General features: G+C 55.1%; 4 protein-coding genes across 4 annotated transcripts; 3 read left to right on the forward strand and 1 right to left on the reverse strand.

Moving 5' to 3' along the window:
- Positions 1–1,306: 1,306 nt before the first annotated feature.
- On the forward strand, positions 1,307–2,463 carry VOLCADRAFT_65983 (uncharacterized protein; the record flags this gene model as incomplete). Its single annotated transcript, XM_002955483.1, has 2 exons — positions 1,307–1,583; positions 2,261–2,463. 2 exons carry the CDS (start codon positions 1,307–1,309, stop codon positions 2,461–2,463), a joined length of 480 nt encoding a protein of 159 aa, XP_002955529.1.
- Positions 2,464–3,524: 1,061 nt separating this feature from the next.
- Positions 3,525–7,504, reverse strand: VOLCADRAFT_106863 (uncharacterized protein). The gene is made up of 4 exons (XM_002955537.1): positions 6,974–7,504; positions 6,274–6,422; positions 5,475–5,646; positions 3,525–4,865 (listed from the first exon to the last, which is right to left on the reverse strand). Exons 1-4 carry the CDS (start codon positions 7,196–7,198, stop codon positions 4,623–4,625), a joined length of 789 nt encoding a protein of 262 aa, XP_002955583.1. The 5' UTR covers positions 7,199–7,504; the 3' UTR covers positions 3,525–4,622.
- Positions 7,505–7,666: 162 nt separating this feature from the next.
- Positions 7,667–13,297, forward strand: cyt1 (ubiquinol:cytochrome c oxidoreductase cytochrome c1, mitochondrial). The gene is made up of 6 exons (XM_002955484.1): positions 7,667–7,836; positions 7,983–8,213; positions 8,727–8,840; positions 10,096–10,314; positions 10,688–10,855; positions 11,893–13,297. The coding sequence occupies exons 1-6, from the start codon at positions 7,750–7,752 to the stop codon at positions 12,022–12,024; spliced, it is 951 nt and encodes a 316-aa protein (XP_002955530.1). The 5' UTR covers positions 7,667–7,749; the 3' UTR covers positions 12,025–13,297.
- A 223-nt stretch (positions 13,298–13,520) lies between these two features.
- Positions 13,521–16,307, forward strand: VOLCADRAFT_109978 (uncharacterized protein). The gene is made up of 6 exons (XM_002955485.1): positions 13,521–13,734; positions 13,804–13,847; positions 14,017–14,097; positions 14,299–14,371; positions 14,720–14,842; positions 15,167–16,307. Exons 1-6 carry the CDS (start codon positions 13,650–13,652, stop codon positions 15,289–15,291), a joined length of 531 nt encoding a protein of 176 aa, XP_002955531.1. The 5' UTR covers positions 13,521–13,649; the 3' UTR covers positions 15,292–16,307.
- Positions 16,308–18,770: the final 2,463 nt, after the last annotated feature.

The following is an 18,770-nucleotide window of genomic DNA, read 5'->3' on the forward strand; positions in this document are numbered from 1 at the left end:
CACACACACACACACACACACACACACACACACACACACACACACACACACACACAGCAACACATGCACGCCTGCACGTCTGCCTGTGAGCATCAAGCTGTTTTGGTAAAGCCCACAGACTTACAGGACGAGGCAGCAAACGTTCGAAAGGGTAATGTAAAGCTGCATATGGTCTTTGTATTAATTGTCAATAAGGTCAAGATAAGGTAGTGTGCCCTTCGCTTATGTATCCAAGCATGGATCCCTGTACAGCAGAGTCAAAGGATAAAGAAGAAGAGGCAACGAAGTGAACGAATGCTACCACTACATTACATATTTCCATCCAGTTATATTTTTATGAATGCCATTATGTATCGCTGTAGCTGTCCGTCGCCGAAGGGCCCACCGACGACCCACGGCACCCGATCGGGCGGTCCTAGCGCCCCTAACCCTGTCGGGTCCCCCGACGGGAGCCCTCCGGGCCCCGTCGGGGGCTCCCAATGGCCGTTTGGCATTTTCCCCCTTTTTCGTCGGGTCCGCCCGAAAGCATTTTTCAAAGCCTGTCGGGATTTTCAGCACAAGTGCCATTCCTGTCGGGACCCGATCGGACTGTCGCACACTGCTCTGCACCGAATCAGTTCTTAAGGGATCCTAGGACCATTTCCTAGTTGAATGTTGCCTGATCCCATGGGGCTACATCGCCGGAGGTGATCCTTTAGCCTACAAGAATCTATGTCACTATGTACGCAGACGACGACCGATGATCGACAACAAGAGTCGTTGAAAACCGTTACTTTATGTACGGATGCCAACCTCCAATCAGAATCCTTGAATGTCACTCGCAAACAATCTGCGCTTCAGGTTGGGTGCTGATGGAAGCAACTGCTTAAAAAGCTGGCGCCGCGGAACCTGTCAAGGTTACTTTAAGGCTCACTTTTACCGCTCTTAGGACACGAGAAGTTAAAACAACTGATGTTTTCTGCTTACTGCGGCAATATGAAGGATTGAGTGCAGGAGCCATCATCACAGTTCGCTGTATCGCTCGCGAAATCCCGTAGCAGCTTTATCGATCATAATTGATTATTGAATTATTGCTAAGCAGGATATAGAGACATGGGTCAGGTCAGGAGGACATGTTTTGTTTCGCCTGTGCGATGCAACTTGTCAGGATTTTCAGCGGACGTTTTGCCAACTGCAGGCTGCAAGTGGAGGATTAACACAAGGAGATGTCGATGAAGTCATTGCTGCTTCGAAGGGTGTATGTAAGTCAGTGTTTTGGTTCCTGGTTTTCATGACACCTTATCACCGCGTCCATCGGCATGGTGACATGCGCAACTGTTTTGCCCCAGTCAATCAAGCAGAGATTGAGGCCCTCTACAAGCGGTTCCGCGCGTTAGACCGGGGACACAAAGGCTACATTTCCCCGGAAGAGTTCCTCAGCATCCCAGAGCTCAGCATTAACCCCGTCGCGCAACGATTGGTCCGCTACTGCGAATGCCCCAACTTCACGACCTTCGTTGAAATGGTGGCGCCGTTCAGTCCACGTGCCTCCCGCGAGGACAAGCTCGCCTTCATGTTCGCAGTGTATGACGTAGATGGCGATGGTGAGCCGTAGGGCCCCGAAAAGGCAACATTGTGGGCCATACCATGACCCGCAAGAACATGACAGATGTTACACCCCATCCCATCATGTCTCAGATTACCAGGTAGTCTTTTTCACGATTAAGGGGATTACGTGCCACCACCGTTGCGGAGCCACTAGCTGGCTATGTACACATATGTCCATTGCCCTCGATGGGCAGCTCATCCCTCCATCACCCCGTACATCATCGGGGCCATTGCAGTGGACGCGTTGCTTGGATTGAAACCCTAAGCCCCTCCTCATTTCCTTGCCTCCCTTACCTTCCGCTGATGCCATGGGCTCCAGGCTCCCTGGACTTCTGCTGTTTATTTTCCTTGTATCTTATACCAATATGTTATTTTGTACATATCAAATTTTTACAGTGCTTAGGGTTTTTAGTGCGACATTCTTCCCCCACGTCCCCTCCGCTGCCGCCGCCACTGATACCGCTGCCACCAAGCAGTCCGTATGCCCCAGCCCCACCGGCTTTTACGGAGCCCCTTCCACTAGTTGACCTCAACTTGTAAACCCTGTAACTAAGGTCATATCATTGAAACTGATGACAATATTAATGACAATATTAATATAGCGGGATCAGTTAATATTATACTTAATATAATAAAAATTCGCCATTCTCGACGCATGATGTCCTCATCACAGGCTTCATTTCCCGCGAGGACATGAGCATGATGTTGAAGCAGCTGGCAGGGAGCACTCTTAGTGAGGAGGACCGACAAGATATTATCGGGCGGGTGCTAGTGCTGGCGGGCGGCGCTGATCGACTTGACTATGCGGCCTTCCAGACAGCTCTGAGCGGTGCGGATCTGGCTAAAATGGTGGTGGAGGTGCCCGTGGACTTGTAGAGACGTGGCTGTGATGCAGCACATAACGGAGGTGGCGTGTCCTAATGTGGATTCTTCTTTGCCGGGTTACTGTGGTATACCAAGTCCTCTGCCACAGGCTATGGCGCAATGAATGGCGGGATGAGGTGACCCTCCGGAGCACTCGAACACTGTTGATCTTTGTTGGGGTTGTATTGATTGTGGTGTAACGGTGGACGTGGTGATTGAGACTCTCGCTGTGTGGGTAGGGGATGAAGAACAATAAGGGGAACCCATCCCTGGTCATGGAGGCTGTGATAAGTCACATTCACGAGTATCACGCACAAGTATCACGTCCCTGGTGAGGAGATGGAAATGGTGATGGTGGTGGTAGGATGGTGATGTGGTGGTAGGGTCTGTGGGGTAATGGGGCCGCGGCCATCCCCATGTGGTGCTGTCTGCTGAGAAAGGGCGGCTCCGGCTGCGATGTCGGCACCTGCTGGCTCGTCCGTGTACCTGTGGCCGCTGTCGAAGTCCCTTTATGTACCGCTGCCGCTGTATGGGTGGAGAGCTCTGGTGGAACAGTGTTGTGTGGGGGAGGTAGGGGGTTGGGTGGGTGGGTGGGTTGCCTTCTGTGTGTGTTTTTCTCTCCTGGTGTAGCCGCGTAGCCTGGCGTGCGGTGTAAGCGGCATGCGTCTCCACGGCGGCTAGTGCATTTGCACGGCTGTGTTCCTGCCTGAGGCCGTAAGAGCCCTTGTGCCGCCTGATCGGCGCCCAACGCATTTGGGGAGGGCACGTATGGACAGGAAGGGACTCGCATGCAGCAAAATGTAAGGCAAGGAGAGCGAATGCAAGGCAAGGTGGAGAGGAGGGATTGGCTGAATGGTGTGTCTCCAAAAGCCCTACGTTTCGTTTTGCAGAGCTGTCGTGCGGCCGGTAGTTGGTAGTTGGGAGAGAAGGTCCCGTGCAACGCACGCTGTGGGGTTGGGGGCTGCGTGTAATGAAGCCCGCCGAAGACGCGAAGGGACGAAGGTGAAGAAATCGAGTGAGTGAATAAATCGCGGGATGAAGACATCATAAGACTATGCGGGTGGGCCCCTGAGCGAGGTGTAGCGTTTGAAAGTGTTTTGTCCTGTTGCGCCTGCTGTGTTTGCATGCCGTGTAATGAATAGGCATTCAGGTACGTGGATACGCACAACGTTTGCAGCGTTAGTTTTAGCCCCACACGCGCGCGCGCGCCTGTTGATGCAACTGCGAGGTCACGTTTGGGCGCGAAAAAGGGTTGTGCGTGTTATGGATGTTACGGACAGCAACACCGCGGCGTGGCAAGCGCCATTGCCATCCTTTGCCATCTCTGCAGGGGGCCAAACCATCCGGGCTGCCTCCCTCCAGTTCCGGTAAGGCAATAGGCTGCCTTACCGGAACTGGAGGGAGGCAGCCTATTGCGGCACAGAGCCCTATTGCAGTAATAGCAAATCCAGAATCCAACGCCACGGAGCCAAGAATCACAAACGGTAGTGACGGCCGCCCATCCTCCACATACTTTGCTAATTACTTGTCAATACTTCCCCCCCGGGACACTTCCTGAAATTCTTCCGCCTCGCATATCTTGCCATCTGTCTTCTGCACCTTTTACCACACAAGGCACATCGTTCGCACATTGCATACATCTTTTCGCATGCCGCTTGAGATGCCGGGTTTCATTAGCCCACAGGTCATTCATTTCAGATAAAAAAAGTACAACTTTCAGCTACAGTTTTGTACCTCGACATCGTTTATTGCTCATCCTCACCACATCTACCAGTTCAACCGCTAAAGCTGCTCACTTCGGCGGCTGCTACTGATGCCATCTGGACTGCAGGCACCGGCCGGTTCACACAGCCGGTTCACACTCGTGGGGCGGAAGGAAGGGAGGCAGGGCGGTAGGTTTGTCGGGCCGCACAACATGCCTGCCCGCACCTCCGCAGTGCTTCCCATCCCATACAGCACGCGGCCATCCACAGCCACGGCGAGAACGAACGCTGCTCCGTATTCTCATCTCCCTCCTCGTACCATCCTTCATGCACTCGTACCTTCCTTCTTCACGCTCATTCCTCAGTCACAGCTCCGTCTGTTGCATGCCCCTTTAACCGCCTACGGTGCCACCCACCCACCACTATACGGCCACTATACCAACACTAGCGCCTCCATCCCTCCCTCTATCACCCGCTGCCGCCGGTCGCCGCCGCCGCCACTCGGAGCCCTCCGCGCCGGCGCTCCCGCGCCTTGAGCTGCTGCCCGAACAGCAACTCCGGGTCAAAGTAGCGCACGTCGAACACCCCAAGGGAGCTGTACAGCGCAGCCACCCAGAACAGCATGAGCATCACCCGCTGGACCACCCACAGCGGGGTGTAGCCGGGGGCGCCCCACAGCGCCAGGTAGGACATCCGGCGGTACAACAACACCTGAGGTGTAATCACGGTTGGCGGGAGGCAGGTGTGGATAAATGTCAGCAGGGTACACACGACCCACGCACGACCCCACACCTCTCCAGCCCCGGCCCCTTAACACATAGCCCTTGTTCCAGGCTGGGGCGTAGTATTGCTACAAACTATCATTACGGTAATGGCGATTTTTATAAAATCGCCATCCCGTACCGAAAGAACAGTTTCGCTGTTGTTCGTTTGCTGGGAAAGGAAAGGTTACTTAAGCTGGCCCAAAACAGAGTGAAGAGGACAGGAAAGTGAAAAGTCAGACCAAAGCTGCGAAAGGGGCAGAGCTCCAACCAGGATTTTGGAATCCTTCGGACCATCAAGGGGAAGGGCAGTACAAGGTTGGACTGCAGTCCGATTGATGTTCAGTACGCTAACAGAAAGAAACCCCACACCCCCCGCCAATCCTACCCCCCTGGGAACGCCAGTGGTTAGGTCTTAACCCCTTTGGAACGGTTCCTTAACTCCAAATCTTCAGTCTCGCGACACAAAACATGCGTGTGTGTGCACCGCACTTCCCGCGTCACGGCATGCTAGGTAGCTACCTATCTTGCGGATCATTTCCTCCACGCTGCAACTCACTGTCGCGTAAGCCTTCATGGCTATGTACAGCAACGCCTCTATCACGAACAAGATGTAAATGACGGCGAACTCCCGAAGGTAGAGGTCGTAGCGACCCAGGCGGATGTACAGCGTCTGGCTGGTAAGCACGAAGAAGCCACCGATGATGGCGAGTAGCAGGCCGCCCTGGGCGCTGCGAGGCGCGGCATTAGGGGTGGGACAGGGTGGAATCACATGATATGATGCGCGGAGCAAAAGAGATGGATCAACTGTCGCGAAGAACTGTCCAAAGCACCCCGAACTATATTACAGAGTCCAAAGCGGCGATATAAATTGAATAAGTTCGGGTGGGATTGGGTTCGGGTTGGGAGCCGGGGGAAAATGGGGTGTGGGTGTGGGTGTGGGGGTAAGGACGTACACCACGCCACGTTCAAGAGGTATTTTTTTGCGGCTGCGGCTGCGGGAGTGAGAGGTTGCGCGAGCACGCATAGGCGGGCAGGACGCTCAGATCGGAGATAAAATACGGCATTGGTTGTCACGTGAAGTAGTGGCTGCAGCTCTTAAGAAAGGATGGCCGAAGGAAAGCCCAAGTACGCGGAATCAGACAACGAATCCCGAAAGGCCATTCAGGACAAACTGTTTGAAGGGTTGTTGGGCTGGGTTGAGGTTAACATTGAGTTGAGGAGCGGGATGGCAGCTGAGAGAATCACGGAGGAGTAAGGAAGGGCAGGGAAGGGAAGGGCAGGAAGAAGGGCAGGGAAGGGCAGGAAGAAGGGCAGGGAAGGGCAGGGAGAAGGGAAGCCACGTTTATTGCACGCACCTGTAGACGATGACTTGCGTCAGCGGGGATTTCAGGTATATGGGGTCGGTGTAGACAGTGACCATGATGTGCGCCACGATGAGCACCATCACCCCACCAAACTGGTAGGACATGCGTCGCAGCATGCCCTTGCCGCTCGGAAACATCTCCTGTTGGTGGCAGTGGTGGTTTTGGGGAGATTGAGAGAAACGCGGGACGGGGAAAGGAACGGCCGAAACGGCATGGGTCGGCTTGTGGGCGAGGATCCTTGACTTGGCATACAGGCGATGGATGCCGCACATTTTGCATCCCTTAACTCTGTGTGTGTGTGAGTGTGTGTGTGTGTGTGTGTGTGTGTTTTCATGATCTGAGCCGCAACGCATGTGTGTAGTATGTGTGTATGTGTATATGTGTCGGCCTTAACGGCCGCCTTGGAGTGGCGTCGCTTCAGGTGCAAGGGCAAGGAAAGGTCCGGTTACTAGGTGCCTTTGCCCGGCGGGGGCCTTTTTGTTATCGCCCAAAATAGGGCATGGACGTGGACGCAGCTTAGATCTCTGCGCTGCGTCTCTTAAGAGTCAAGTCAGAGTTCCGGGCAGAGCAATGAAAAGCGTATTCGCTGTGTCCGCAGGCGGCCAAAAGGGGCCCGGCCCCTTGTGGAGGGAGTTTCGATCACCAGAGCCTTGGAGCGAACGCGGGTGGTTTACAAAGAGGTGTGGCTCACCTCGGTTAGGTCCGTCTCACGTTGGGGCTGGACTGTGATTGTCGCATCACCAGGAGCCGCAGTTGTCTGGCTGGCTGTCACATCGTATACGGGGTTGGTCCAGGCCTGCACCTTGCTGGCCATCCGGCTGTTGCCATCAAGCCTATAGATGCCATCCTCCACAAGGGGCAAAAGCTTTCCCGCTGTCGCCGCGGTAATAACGGAGGGCCCCCGTCGATGTCCCATCGCTGCGCCGGGCGCTCAGTCCAGCGGTCGCTGCACAATTTCCTTGCAGAAATTTACAAGAGCCGACATCGCACCATTTGTGCCTTATGGGTTGTTCTATACAGTTTGCTTGCTAGAAGTCGTGCCGGGTCAACCAGCCGGTCCCGGACAACGACCACCAACCACACAGCCAAGCACCTTTGGTTTGGTCATATGTCTATAGAAGTTCTATGGTGAACTAAGGATGCTGATTAACCCTGGTTGGGGGTTTGGGCGCTGGCATGTGAAACTTGCGGGAGTCAAACACGTCCCCTTCGTCATTGCTTACGATTAGGTTACGTGGCTGGATGAAGGCTCCTCTGTGAAATGTGTTGTTTTTGATGAAGTTTCTGGGGAGCAACAAGTTAGTTGCAACACCGGTCCAGGGTGGCGCAGGTTCGCGCGGAGGTTGTGTGTCAAACTGCCTCAGTCAGAAAAACTAGTTGGGCACGTCGTCTTCCACTGTATGTATCGGGGCTACTGACCCACCCCTTTAGCCTAAGCGGCGACCTAGGCGGTCTTCTTTCGGGAAAATGAGGTCTAGTGTTTCGCTTTTCCGGACTCTGGGCAAGGGCTTGGGGCTGTGCGCAGATGCCGCAAACAGCCGCTTGGCGCAGAAGGTTCGTGAAAAAGAGGCCGTGAACTTACACTGATGGAGATTTAGTCTTGCGGAGTTTAGCACCCCTGTAGGCCTCACCGGCTAGTCACTTATTAGCAGCACATCTGTATTCCGGCGCAATGGAGCCCTGGATTGTGCATTTTGCAGGCCGTGCCAGCCCTTACGGCTACGATGTCGAGCACCGCCTCCGATGCCGAGCCCAGCAAGGCGGCACATTACGCCGCTGCGCTTGGAGGCATTCTTGCTGGCGTCTTTGGCGCGTCTTGCGTCGCGACGGCCAGCGAGGTTGCTGATGGTCTTCACGCGCCTCATTACCCATGGCCCCACGAGGGTGTGCTAGATTCGTATGACCATGCCGCTATTCGCCGTGGCCACAAGGTGATTCAGAGCTTGTAACTTTAGGACGTAGCTGCGGAGGTCGGAGCCCGTGGGAATGTAGACTTGCTTGGCGATGTACAGAATACCTTGGGACAGCAAAGACGGAATTTTGGAGTATTATTCAAAAACTCACTTCGCGGTAGCTTGCGGTTTCAGCGCGTCGAACTGCCGAATTTGCAGGGGGAGGTTTCTGCCCTTCCTGCACTGTGGTCCTGACACTTGGGTCAGCTTGCGCTGAAAACCCGGGGATGTCAGCCAATGCAGCATTCACATGCTCACCGGCCTGGAGATATGGCATCATCCTTAGACGGAGATAGCGCATTGCTAGTTCCGGACAAAGCAGAGAGGGGCCCCCTACATGTGAGAGCCCTACGATTAGTGCACCCTGGTTCCCCCCTACCTTCGTCTCCACCCGCCCTTTACTTTCCCCCTTTCGCTGCAGCCGTGCCGCCGCTCGATAAGCCAAATCTGTCTTATCTGGGCTCTCATTTTCTCCCTGTTGCTTCTTTGCAGGTTTACCAGGAGGTCTGTGCGGCGTGCCACTCCATGCAGTACTTGCACTGGCGCCAGCTGGTGGGGGTGTGCTACACGGAGGAGGAGGCCAAGGCGCTTGCGGCGGAGACGGAGGTGGGTAGGCGTGAGTGCTGCTAATGTCTTAATAACATGGGGGAGTTCTCGCAATGTGTAGTAGCTGGCCGCTGAAAAGGCCTCTCGAGATGCTGGTGGTCGCGCTTCGCGCGTATTTGTAGAGCCGTACTGTGTACCAGCTACTACACGATGGGAGGAAACGTTCCAGCAACACGCATTTTGCAAGAGCTACGTGCCAGGCAGGGGATTTAGGTGGTTTTTGTGCGCCCTGGCGGTGAACGGAAGGAAAGGCCGTTCGGATGGTTCCGTGGCAACATCCTGGTTGCCTTTCTCTACCTAGGGCTCATGTATGGTGGGTCTGGATCCTCGGCTGAGGCAATGGGCATTGGCTTGCGCAGTCCTGACGTGGTTGGTTTCGGTCCTTGCAGTGCATGGTTGCGGTTGTGCAATGCACGATTGTTCCTGCGGTTGAGTGGAATTGATAGATTTGAATCATGGACTTCTGGAAAGCGGGTGTGGCACAGTATAGGTACGCGCGTACACTCGGCTGTGCGAGACGCGCACCGTGGCGTGGCGTGTGACGACGTGGTGCTTGAGGGTTGGTTGCACCCAGCTATGCTACAGAAAGCACCGCTGTGAAGCCCTCGAGGGTGAGGGAGGTAATTGATGTGACTGGGGAGGCCTGCCGTCGTCTACACCACCCTCACACCTTCCGCCTTGGCATACCGAGGGTATTGCGAGGGGCATTGCGAGGCGCAGCCTTCCCAGGCAGAGCGTGTTCACTCAATATCGAATCATCGGATGGAAGAAAACTTTCCCACAGGAGACAGCGGCCAGATTTACAGTGCGACCAGGACGGAGTGTAGCCCTCCTAAAAGCACCCTGCCCTCATGTTAATTCATTTACGACGGAATGCGTCACATTATTCATCCAAAAAATGGTCTCCACCTTCGCAGCCCTTGTGGCCACACGTGCTATCCAGCGCAAACACCGCCGAGCTTTCTGTGGGGCCATGTGGCGTCTGTGGTGTTGAGGAACCGGTATTCATCGCAGCGTCCGGCGCGGTACCGCAATGTGCAACGGGCACCTAGCTGTGCGGTCTGGTATCGTGTTTCATGATTCACCTCCTCGAAAGTCTTCTGGGTTCGGTTTATTCACTGATCCGCATACTACCCCTCGCCTCGCCCCGTGAGCTCCCATTCCGTTACCCCGGGCCGTCTGTGGTGATGCCTTAAGGCGGTTTAAAAAACGTCCCGCTTGGGTCCCCCCATTCCCCGTCGGCACGCGGAGTCAGGTTGAGGACGGCCCCAACGACGAGGGCGAGATGTTCACCCGGCCGGGACGCCTTTTCGACGCCTTCCCGTCGCCCTATGCCAACGAGCAGGCGGCACGCTACGCCAACGGCGGCGCCTACCCGCCTGACCTGACCCTCGTTTCGGGTGGTCGCCACAACGGCCAAAACTACATCTTCTCGCTTCTCACCGGATATCGGGACCCGCCGGCGGGCATTTCGGTGGGTAGCCTTTTTGACAGGAGCTGCTTTGGGCAGGAGGGGATGGGTGAGGTTTGATACCCCCTCTACCTCACACAGGCATACATGCACATGCGCACGCGTCTTGAAATGTATGCACGTTAAAGGTGATTCAACTCCCAATAGCTGGCACCTGGGTTCGAGGTGGGACGTGTAACGGTGTCGATAGGCTACTGCAGAGTAATCTTGCAGCTGGTGGCCGGCAAGCGAGCCTCCTGCGGCATTATAGAGAGCCTCTTATTTTTTAGGCGTGGACTTCCTGGCGCCCCCGTGATTCATCTCCCGCGAATCTCAATGTTCATGTGTTGTGAAAGGTGGTCTCTTCTTTTGGGATTGTCTGTCGGCTGTGCTACAGGTTCGTGAGGGTCTATACTACAACCCCTACTTCCCCGGCGGCGCGATTGCCATGCCCAAGATGTTGGTGGACGGTGGCGTGGAGTACGACGATGGCACACCCGCATCAGCCTCACAGCAGGCCAAGGACGTGGTCACATTCCTGACATGGAGCTGTTATCCGTACCAGGTGCGAGTTCCCTTGCGGCCTGGGCTTTTGCATACACTCGAGGGGAAGGGGGTACAGATGAAAGAAAAATCCGCGACAGGTTACCGTCTGTGGGGTTGGAAAGGAGTTGTCACCCTGCTAAAGAGCGGCGCCCCTTTATGGTTAGGAGGCATGTATATTTTTTTAAAAATTGACATGTGTAATTGTTGCGAGGTCGCTGACATCCCAGAATGCTTATTGGGTTCGGCTGATGAGTTGCAGGGACGATGTCCAACCGTTCAAAAACGGCAAAGGGATTACGGTTGATGCCGTGCAAGAGGCTTTAAAGGGCATTAATGGAAACTAAAAGACGACGCGCGGGCCTAAAAGAGCGGGTTGGAGAGGAGGATGGAAGAGTTAGTGTGCTTTCTGGGAAGGAGTTTACGATTTCACGCGGGAGGAGCTTCCCCTATGAAACAGCACCCGCCATAGGACATTTTTTATGTGCTGTACTGGATATGATACGACAGTCATTCATTGCGTGTGTGAAGGGGAGCCACGTTAAGCACCGAGGTGCCATGACCTCGCTTGTTCAGCTTCCGGTGATGTCAGGTGTGTGTCACCTGTGCACGGTTGCAGCCTGTTTAGAGACTATAAGATGCACAAGCAAGCCTAGGCAAGATTTAGGGAAGGGAAAGTGTAAGATGGCAGTTCCACTTTGCGTTTGGAACTTGCCAACGCTCGAGTGGGCACTGATGTGTATGGCCTGTCTAGGAAACTGTGGCAGAAGGCAGCGGCGGATGATCCGCACCAATGTCCACGTCGATGCTGGCTTTTCGCGCTGCCGCCTGATCTTTCGAGCAATCGAGTTGCCCGTATTGCGCCCTTTCTCTGGGCCAGGGCCTGCACGCCACTTCATTACGTACCGTCTGCCGTGCGTGCGCGTCTCTTTTACTCGCATGGTTCATTCCTGAACATTATGTATCATCGTGGCGATGAGTAGATGCATAAGTAAAGAATTAATTTACGTTTCTGGACATGAATGAACAAAAACGTAATCGATCCCTTCCAACATGCAGGACGAGATGCGGGTCATGGGCATCAAGGCCTGCCTCATGATCACAATCCTCATTGGCTTTGCCGCCTACTCGAAGCGCCTTCGCTGGGCCCCAATCAAGTCGCAGCGTATTGTCATGGACGTCGTCAACTAAAGGACGGCTACCCTCAGGATGCACGTCGCCACTGAAAACCCGTGTAACTCGACTCGACTCGGCAGCGCAGCTTGTCTCTTGTGCTGTTGTACTAAGTGACGCTAAGGACGAGGAGATGGCGACGTGTGTTGGCGGGCGGCAGGCGTCACGCACACGCGCACGCACCTCTCCAGGGGAGGCCCTGCTGGACTATTGACTTCCTGGACCCTGTCGCCGGGAGGTGGGGTTGCAAGGAGGACGAAAGCCTGGTAACTCGGTGTGGGCCTCGCGAGTGCCCCAGCGGCTTTAGATCCTTAAAGGAAGAGGTTAACATCGTTCTGGAGGCTTCCCAGTCCCAACGGTTTACACAGCTTTTGTGTCTGTCTTGCTATTCCTGCGCGGTTTAGTTGTTTTGACCTCATGGTTTCCGGGAGTGAGCCCGGCACCACCAGGCAGGCGAGGAACACCGGCGCGGGTGCGGGTCGGTGTGCGAAAGTGCGGGACCAGCCAGCTCGTGGCATCGCAGCAGATGTCGGCGGACAAGCGTGGCGGAGCATGCTAGAGGAGGTTAGGGCGGGCTAGATGTGTTTGCTGGCATGTCGTTTGCGGGTTTCATGCGTAAAATGGTGCTTTGTTGAGGCGGCAGTGGTGGCGGTGGTGGGTTGCGTTGGTGGTGAAGTCGGCGCCGGCGCGCTTGCCAGGAGGAGGGCGAAGGAAGGGGTATCAGCCGCTCGGGGGATCCGAGGAACCGAGACGGACGCATTTGCCTTTTGAAAGTGTCGCCGCCGGGTGCTTCTAACAGGGACCGGTCTTGGCACGTCCTTGAGGTGGCCAAAAAAGGAAAAGGGCATATGAAGTGCTAAAAGCAAGGCGAGCGCCAGGAGGCAAGAGATGAAGATGGACTACAGACAACTGTGGAGGTGCTTGTGCGTGCACGTTTTAAGCCATGATTCACGAAGCGCGCATATGGCTGTCCAACTCTGTTGGGATTGTAAATGTCCTCCAAGCCGGATTCTCGCCGGAGGTTCTGGTAGCTGCCCGGCGCTAGCGGGGGAATTGCGTCCTGGGCTTTGGGCTCGGTGACATGCCTTGGGCTCTGTACGACGGTTTAGGACGGGGGGATGGCACATTATTGCGTCCTTAGGCTTATCAACCTGGCGAATGGTGGTGTTTCTTTTAGTGTTGGGGCAAACGTGTGTGTTCTAAAGACCGACGTAGATGGTCGATCATGTGTTTAGCGGCTTGTTCTGATTTTACGGCATGTTCCATACCGTGTAAAAAAACATGATTGGGCTTTCGGCTTGCCAATTTATTTAGTGGAGCTTAACGTCGAAAGTATGTTCCTGTATGTTAATTCAATCGTTAGTTTCGTAACCTTCCCCAAGGGTGTCGACTATCGAGTAAGGATGCCTAATTAGAAGGCTCTACACAAGTGCACGACACTGCGTACGTGCATAGCACCACGTCAGCAGTGGTCCCGCCAAGGTGCTGCATTTCAAGCATTTACTATTACGGAGAATTTATGTAACAAAGCATTAAGAAATCAAAAATTGATCCATAATAGTTAAGCACGCTCACATCGAAAGTTCCTAACGCTTACGTTTGATAGTTCATAACCCGGCACGGAACGTTTTCAGCCGTCAATTATGGCAACGCTTCGCTGTTCACTAAGCCTTAATACATCAGCGCATCTCAGGAAGCGGGACCTTCGCACGGTGTCGGCAGCGAGAGGCAGGTGTCGCTATAGCCCATAACATCTCTTATTGGTCTCAGTCGATAATGTTCTTCTCCTGGATTCAGGCGTTTGCGTGCGGGCTTCTGCGCCGGAACAGGAGTCACCGGTGGTGAGCGAGGGTCCTGGGATGAGCACCGATATCATGTAGGCTGGATGGTAGCGCCTTGCTCGGCTCTTTACCTTATGCTGCATGGATCTCTGTTCAGCACTGGCTCAAGGTGCAAGCCTTAAGTTACGAAATTCGAGATACGAAAATTGCCTTCCCGTGGGCTCTGCAGGCTTCGGCTGAGCTCCAGTACAACCGGGTGCTGCTTACAATCCTAGACGCAAATCCCTTCCTTAGCGATGGGTCCCGCACGGTGAGGTTAAATTGGGAAGTTCAGGAGCCGTTCGTCTCGGGGGCCGGCAACAAATGCACGAATTTGCAGCTTTGAGGTTATATGCAGCCTTCTTATGCTTAGCGGCACTTGTCCTGACCTAGCCAGCGTCGGGCCCAATGGTCCTTGGTTTTTTCTTCCCGAAAGTGAAGGCCGCGTACTGACGCTGCCGGCCCCGCATAGGCTGTGGCGACGGCGGCACTCCTAGCTCGTCAGCACCAGTCCAAGGTCACGGTTCTTGTCGTGGATGAACCCGGTGAGTACTGGAAGGAGTTGAAGCCGCCTAGTGCTTTCGCTTTCGGGGGAGACGCTCCGGCACAGGGCGAACGGCAGGCCACTACCACTCTGAAAGCGTCTAGATCCCACACGCTGCTATTAACGCGTTTGCTATCAATTTTAAGAAACATTTGCCAAACAACGATAAGGTTTAAGGTTTAATTAGCTTCTCGACCAGATATCGAGCACGCAAGTTTGGCAGTTGGCTAGCCGGAGTAGCCGCCAAAGGCACACACACGATCGCACCGGGTTGCGCTTTATCCCGTTATGAAGAAGCAGCGCGTAAGAATACTCCTTGCGTCCAACGCCCTCTCCTCGGGCTCTGCAGGTACAGAGAACACGGACCCCAGTCGCCGTCTGGAGAGCATTTCCTGGCACCTGAAGGACCGAGGCTGCGAGAACTTCGAGGTTGTGGAGCGAGCCATCACGTCTCCCGCGTCGGTGCTGGTTGGTGAGTCACCCAGTAGTTGCCCTTCCCCTTCAGTTGTTAGGTTAGTTGCCCTCGTGTCTGCATGTTGGTTGTTAGTTGCGTCCCGCACATTCTTCCTTTTCACCGCTGCCTGCTTTTCGCTCGCACTCATCGATGGCCTCCCCCCTAGGACATCCCCACCCCCTCACAGCACTCCCTTTTCCTTTCATGGGTTATGCACGTTTATGCATAGAGAAGAACCAGCCTTCATTCTAGCCTTCCGCTATTTGTAGTTGATGAAGAGCGCAGTGCTGACAGTGCAACTTTATCTGTCACGGCCCGGCCCGGCCTGGCCTGGCCCTGCAGGTGACGTGGCTGACGAGATCTCGGCCGACATGGTGGTGCTGTCCAGTGAGGCAGTTCACGCCAAACACGTGGACGCCAACCAGCTGGCGGAGTTCGTGAGCTGCCCGGTGCTGCTGCTGCCTTGAAAATATCTGAGCTCGTCGTCGTCAGCCAGGGCTCGGAGAGTCAGGTCGTTTTGGGGTGAAGGCGGTAATGGGGAGATGGGGATACTCAGCGCGGGATGGGCGCCCAGGTGGAGGGAACGGCGTGCGGCTGCAGAGTACGGCACACTTATTATGATCTTACTTCTCGAAAGAGAGTCGACAGGATAGGTAGGATCGCTTTTGCGTTGGTTGTGACGCCAGCGGACGCCGCCGGGGCAGTAGCGCTATGTATTGGAGCTAGGAAAGGAAGGTCGGGAACGATGGCAGGAGCAGAGTAGGTGCTAAGCTCGTGTTGCTGAAGAGTACAGTAGTTGGTGAATGCGGTTGCAGTATGGTGGAAAGGAGTGGTGGTCATGATTGCTGCCAAACCCCAATCCTCGGGGTTGTACACGAAACGTCAAATTGCTGACTTATATCAGGTGGCGCGTGTGAAGATCGAGCCGGTTTGCAAGGATATGGCAGATCGCCTCCTGACTGTGTTGGATGTTAAGGAAAGCAGCGCCGGTGGTCTTTTTTGCCGATTGAGGTACTGGCTTTTTCCTTAAGTCGTCTTATATCGCAGTGTTGTGTCCGTGTCCGCTTGCTTCCTACAAGTGATGTATGTGTTGTGCAGGAGAAATGTTATTAAACCTGGGTGTCACCAGGTAAAACGCTTGGGCGGTTGTGTGTATGGTAGTATGATGTTGCAGATGCAGAGGTGTCGTACAGAGCATATAACTAGCAAGTGCCTCGGGAAGTTTTGCTACTACTACATATATCTGATAAGGCAGCTGGACTTTGGCAGCAAAGCATTTTCTACGATCACTCTTCGTTTTCTGTTCGTGCTGCACTTTTTATTACACTCTTGCGCGCCTTGGAGAGATCGAGTGTATCTCTCGCCATCAGCAACATGATGAACCGGCGCCACTGCCAAGTATTGGACAGGACGTGCAGCGTATGTGAATACCCCCAAGATGGTGGTGGAGGTTCTAGCTCTTTAAGTTCTAGCTGCGCCGTCCATTTTTGTGCGTGTCACTAAAGGAATAGCTAGGGCGGGCAGGGAACATTAGGAAAAAGGAAGCAGGGGAAGGGAAACCTCTCGCTTGGCGGCGATGTGGTCGAAAGGGCATATGAGCTCCAGGCGCTCTCCCCTAAGCCGCCCCCGCCCATGCGCCTCATTACGCAGCTCTTTCCAGCAGCCCCGTGCTTCTAACATACCGCATGTCTCTCCTTTCCGGGGTCACTCCAAACCTTCCACCCCGGGACATGAATCTGAACCTGTTTCAACATGCACGAGTTTCCCGCCTAGCTAGCTTTCCTGTAATTGTGCGCCTCCGATCATCCATGCTGTCCGAGATGATAACACGTATTCGTATACCTGTCACATTCACCACCGAACGTGGACTACATAAAATAAGAAACGCACAATGCCTTGGGAAAGGAGGCACAAAACTTGTACGACATGTCCGTACACGCGCCGAAACATGCAAACGGATCTGTGTGAAGAATATGGCACCGAGGTGTGTGACTAATGCATTTTTCGTGTGGTCTTTAGGTCCCCTGCACGCCACTTTTCCCGCACGCCTACCTTGTGCCCCGCACCCGCCACGCATCTCACCTCCGCCATGACCCGCCACAACCTCGCCCACCACACCGCTCGCGCCTGCTGTGGCCCAGCAGGCTGTCTGCGCCGGCCATCATCCTCACCCTCCGATATCAGATATGCTCGGCAGCCTCATCATCAGCAGATTTATGCCGTTTTGCCGCGTGCTCCTGCAGTGGCTCTACAATTTCTGGTTCCTGTTGCTGACCGTACAGGTACAGTGCCTGCAGTTAAAATTGCAGCTGCTGCAGCTACTGCTGCTGCTGCTGCACCAGAATATAGTTGTCGCATTGCTGATCGGGGGTGCCTGATCGCCTGCCCATGCAGCTTCCGCAATGCCCAGCTGCTGCACCCCGGACACCGCCGGACACGGGTGGTCTGCCGAGTGCGAGGGCTGGAACTGGGGATGGAACACCTGAGCCATAGCACGGCTGCATGTCATTGATGAACCCTAGTAGAGCCAGAAGATCATCTCTACAGGAAATACGCCCACTCACGCACGGGAGAGCCGCAGGGGGAGGGGAACCTGCTGTGCGGGCAGCACACGAACAGCTGGACGGCACACGTTCGCATGGTGGTGACCCTCACGCCAGGTAAAGAAGAGGCTGCGCCCAGAGTTGCTAAGTGCGCCGCTACCGTCCAGGCCGCAGCCGTCGCGGGCATCATTTCGACTGGAGGATGATGGCCACCCCGGGGCACCCGGGGCCGGGTACTCAAGCACCTCACGGTCCGGCAAATAAGCTGCAGTATCGTAAACAGCAAAAAATATGCAGGGGGCGTTCCCTGCAGTACCAAACATCCGAAAAAACACAAGGCGGCGTGGAGCACACAAAGCATGAAGCAGCAGTAGACCTTTCCTGGTTACCTGGGTAGGTGCGGGAGTAGGTGCGGGAGAAAACAAAGCTCGTGTGACACGGGGCTCTTACCTTCGTATCCTTAGCAAGCCTTGTGGCCGTGTAGCCGTGTAGTCGCATACCCCCAAAAGCCTTGACACTGGCCGCCGGGACATATCGTTGTGGCGCTTACGCGTGTCATGTGCATCATTGCCATCCTTGTGCGTGGTCTCCCAGAAACGCCGAAATGAGTCATATGGAAATGTAAATCTGTGCCCGGTCACCGGAAAAGCCAGAATCGCACTGCTGTGCTGTGCTGTGCTGTGCTGTGCTGCCAGGAGATGGCGCCAGTGTGCACATTTGGCACGTGCTTATGGCGCGAAGATCGGCAGTCGCATCTGCGCCCAGCCCAGCCCAGCCCAGCCCAGCCCAGCCCAGCCCAGCCCAGCCCAGCCCAGCCCCGCCCAGCCCAGCCCATGGAAAAGAAGGATCTCCACGGAGCCCTAGCGGTCACCCGGGAAGAAGCTAGTAGACGGCGACGCGGGCTGAAGACCCACTTCAACCAGATCATGGTGCCGAGGCCAATATTCAGACAGGGAACAGAAGCTGCCGCCGCAGGGAGGACCTGGACATAGACGACCCGCACATGGGCTTCCGGGGGTTGCACCCACCAGCGGTTCTGGCCAGGGACTGGCAAAGGCACACTGGCGCCAGTATCGGCGGAGAGGTCGAGACAACAGAAGCAAATTTGGGTAGGCTGATCTCAGTTGGGCAAGCAGGCGCCGCAGCAATAGCCATTCCAAGGTTAAACAGCACAAGTGCAGGTGCGGTATTGACCATCTCATCCGCGTCTGCCTGCGCCGAGCGGTTTGCCTGGCTGGCTGGAACCGATTGGTGGTGCAAAGGTGCATGTCGAGCTGGTAGGCTGGGTGCGGTGCGAGGCGGAGCAGCGGCCGCACACGCGGCCTTCACTCCCGTACCTCTGCTAACCGGGAGCCGCCTTGCAGCGGCGCCATGGTGGCTCGGGGAGGGCCTCTCGCGATCTG

This window comes from Volvox carteri (assembly GCF_000143455.1).
Source record: "Volvox carteri f. nagariensis unplaced genomic scaffold VOLCAscaffold_52, whole genome shotgun sequence".
Taxonomy (NCBI): Eukaryota; Viridiplantae; Chlorophyta; class Chlorophyceae; order Chlamydomonadales; family Volvocaceae; genus Volvox; species Volvox carteri.

Coding starts and splice junctions, on each gene's coding strand:
- VOLCADRAFT_109978 (XM_002955485.1), top strand. CDS start 13,650: ATGGCAACGCTTCGCTGTTCACTAAGCCTTAATACATCAGCGCATCTC. Junction 13,735..13,803: donor CACGGTGTCGGCAGCGAGAG/GCAGGTGTCGCT, acceptor TCCTGGATTCAG/GCGTTTGCGTGCGGGCTTCT. Junction 14,098..14,298: donor TTAGCGATGGGTCCCGCACG/GTGAGGTTAAAT, acceptor GGCCCCGCATAG/GCTGTGGCGACGGCGGCACT.
- cyt1 (XM_002955484.1), top strand. CDS start 7,750: ATGAGGTCTAGTGTTTCGCTTTTCCGGACTCTGGGCAAGGGCTTGGGG. Junction 7,837..7,982: donor ACAGCCGCTTGGCGCAGAAG/GTTCGTGAAAAA, acceptor TGCATTTTGCAG/GCCGTGCCAGCCCTTACGGC. Junction 10,315..10,687: donor ACCCGCCGGCGGGCATTTCG/GTGGGTAGCCTT, acceptor GCTGTGCTACAG/GTTCGTGAGGGTCTATACTA.
- VOLCADRAFT_106863 (XM_002955537.1), bottom strand. CDS start 7,198: ATGGGACATCGACGGGGGCCCTCCGTTATTACCGCGGCGACAGCGGGA. Junction 5,647..6,273: donor ACGCAAGTCATCGTCTACAG/GTGCGTGCAATA, acceptor CGCGCCTCGCAG/CGCCCAGGGCGGCCTGCTAC. Junction 4,866..5,474: donor CCATGAAGGCTTACGCGACA/GTGAGTTGCAGC, acceptor ATTACACCTCAG/GTGTTGTTGTACCGCCGGAT.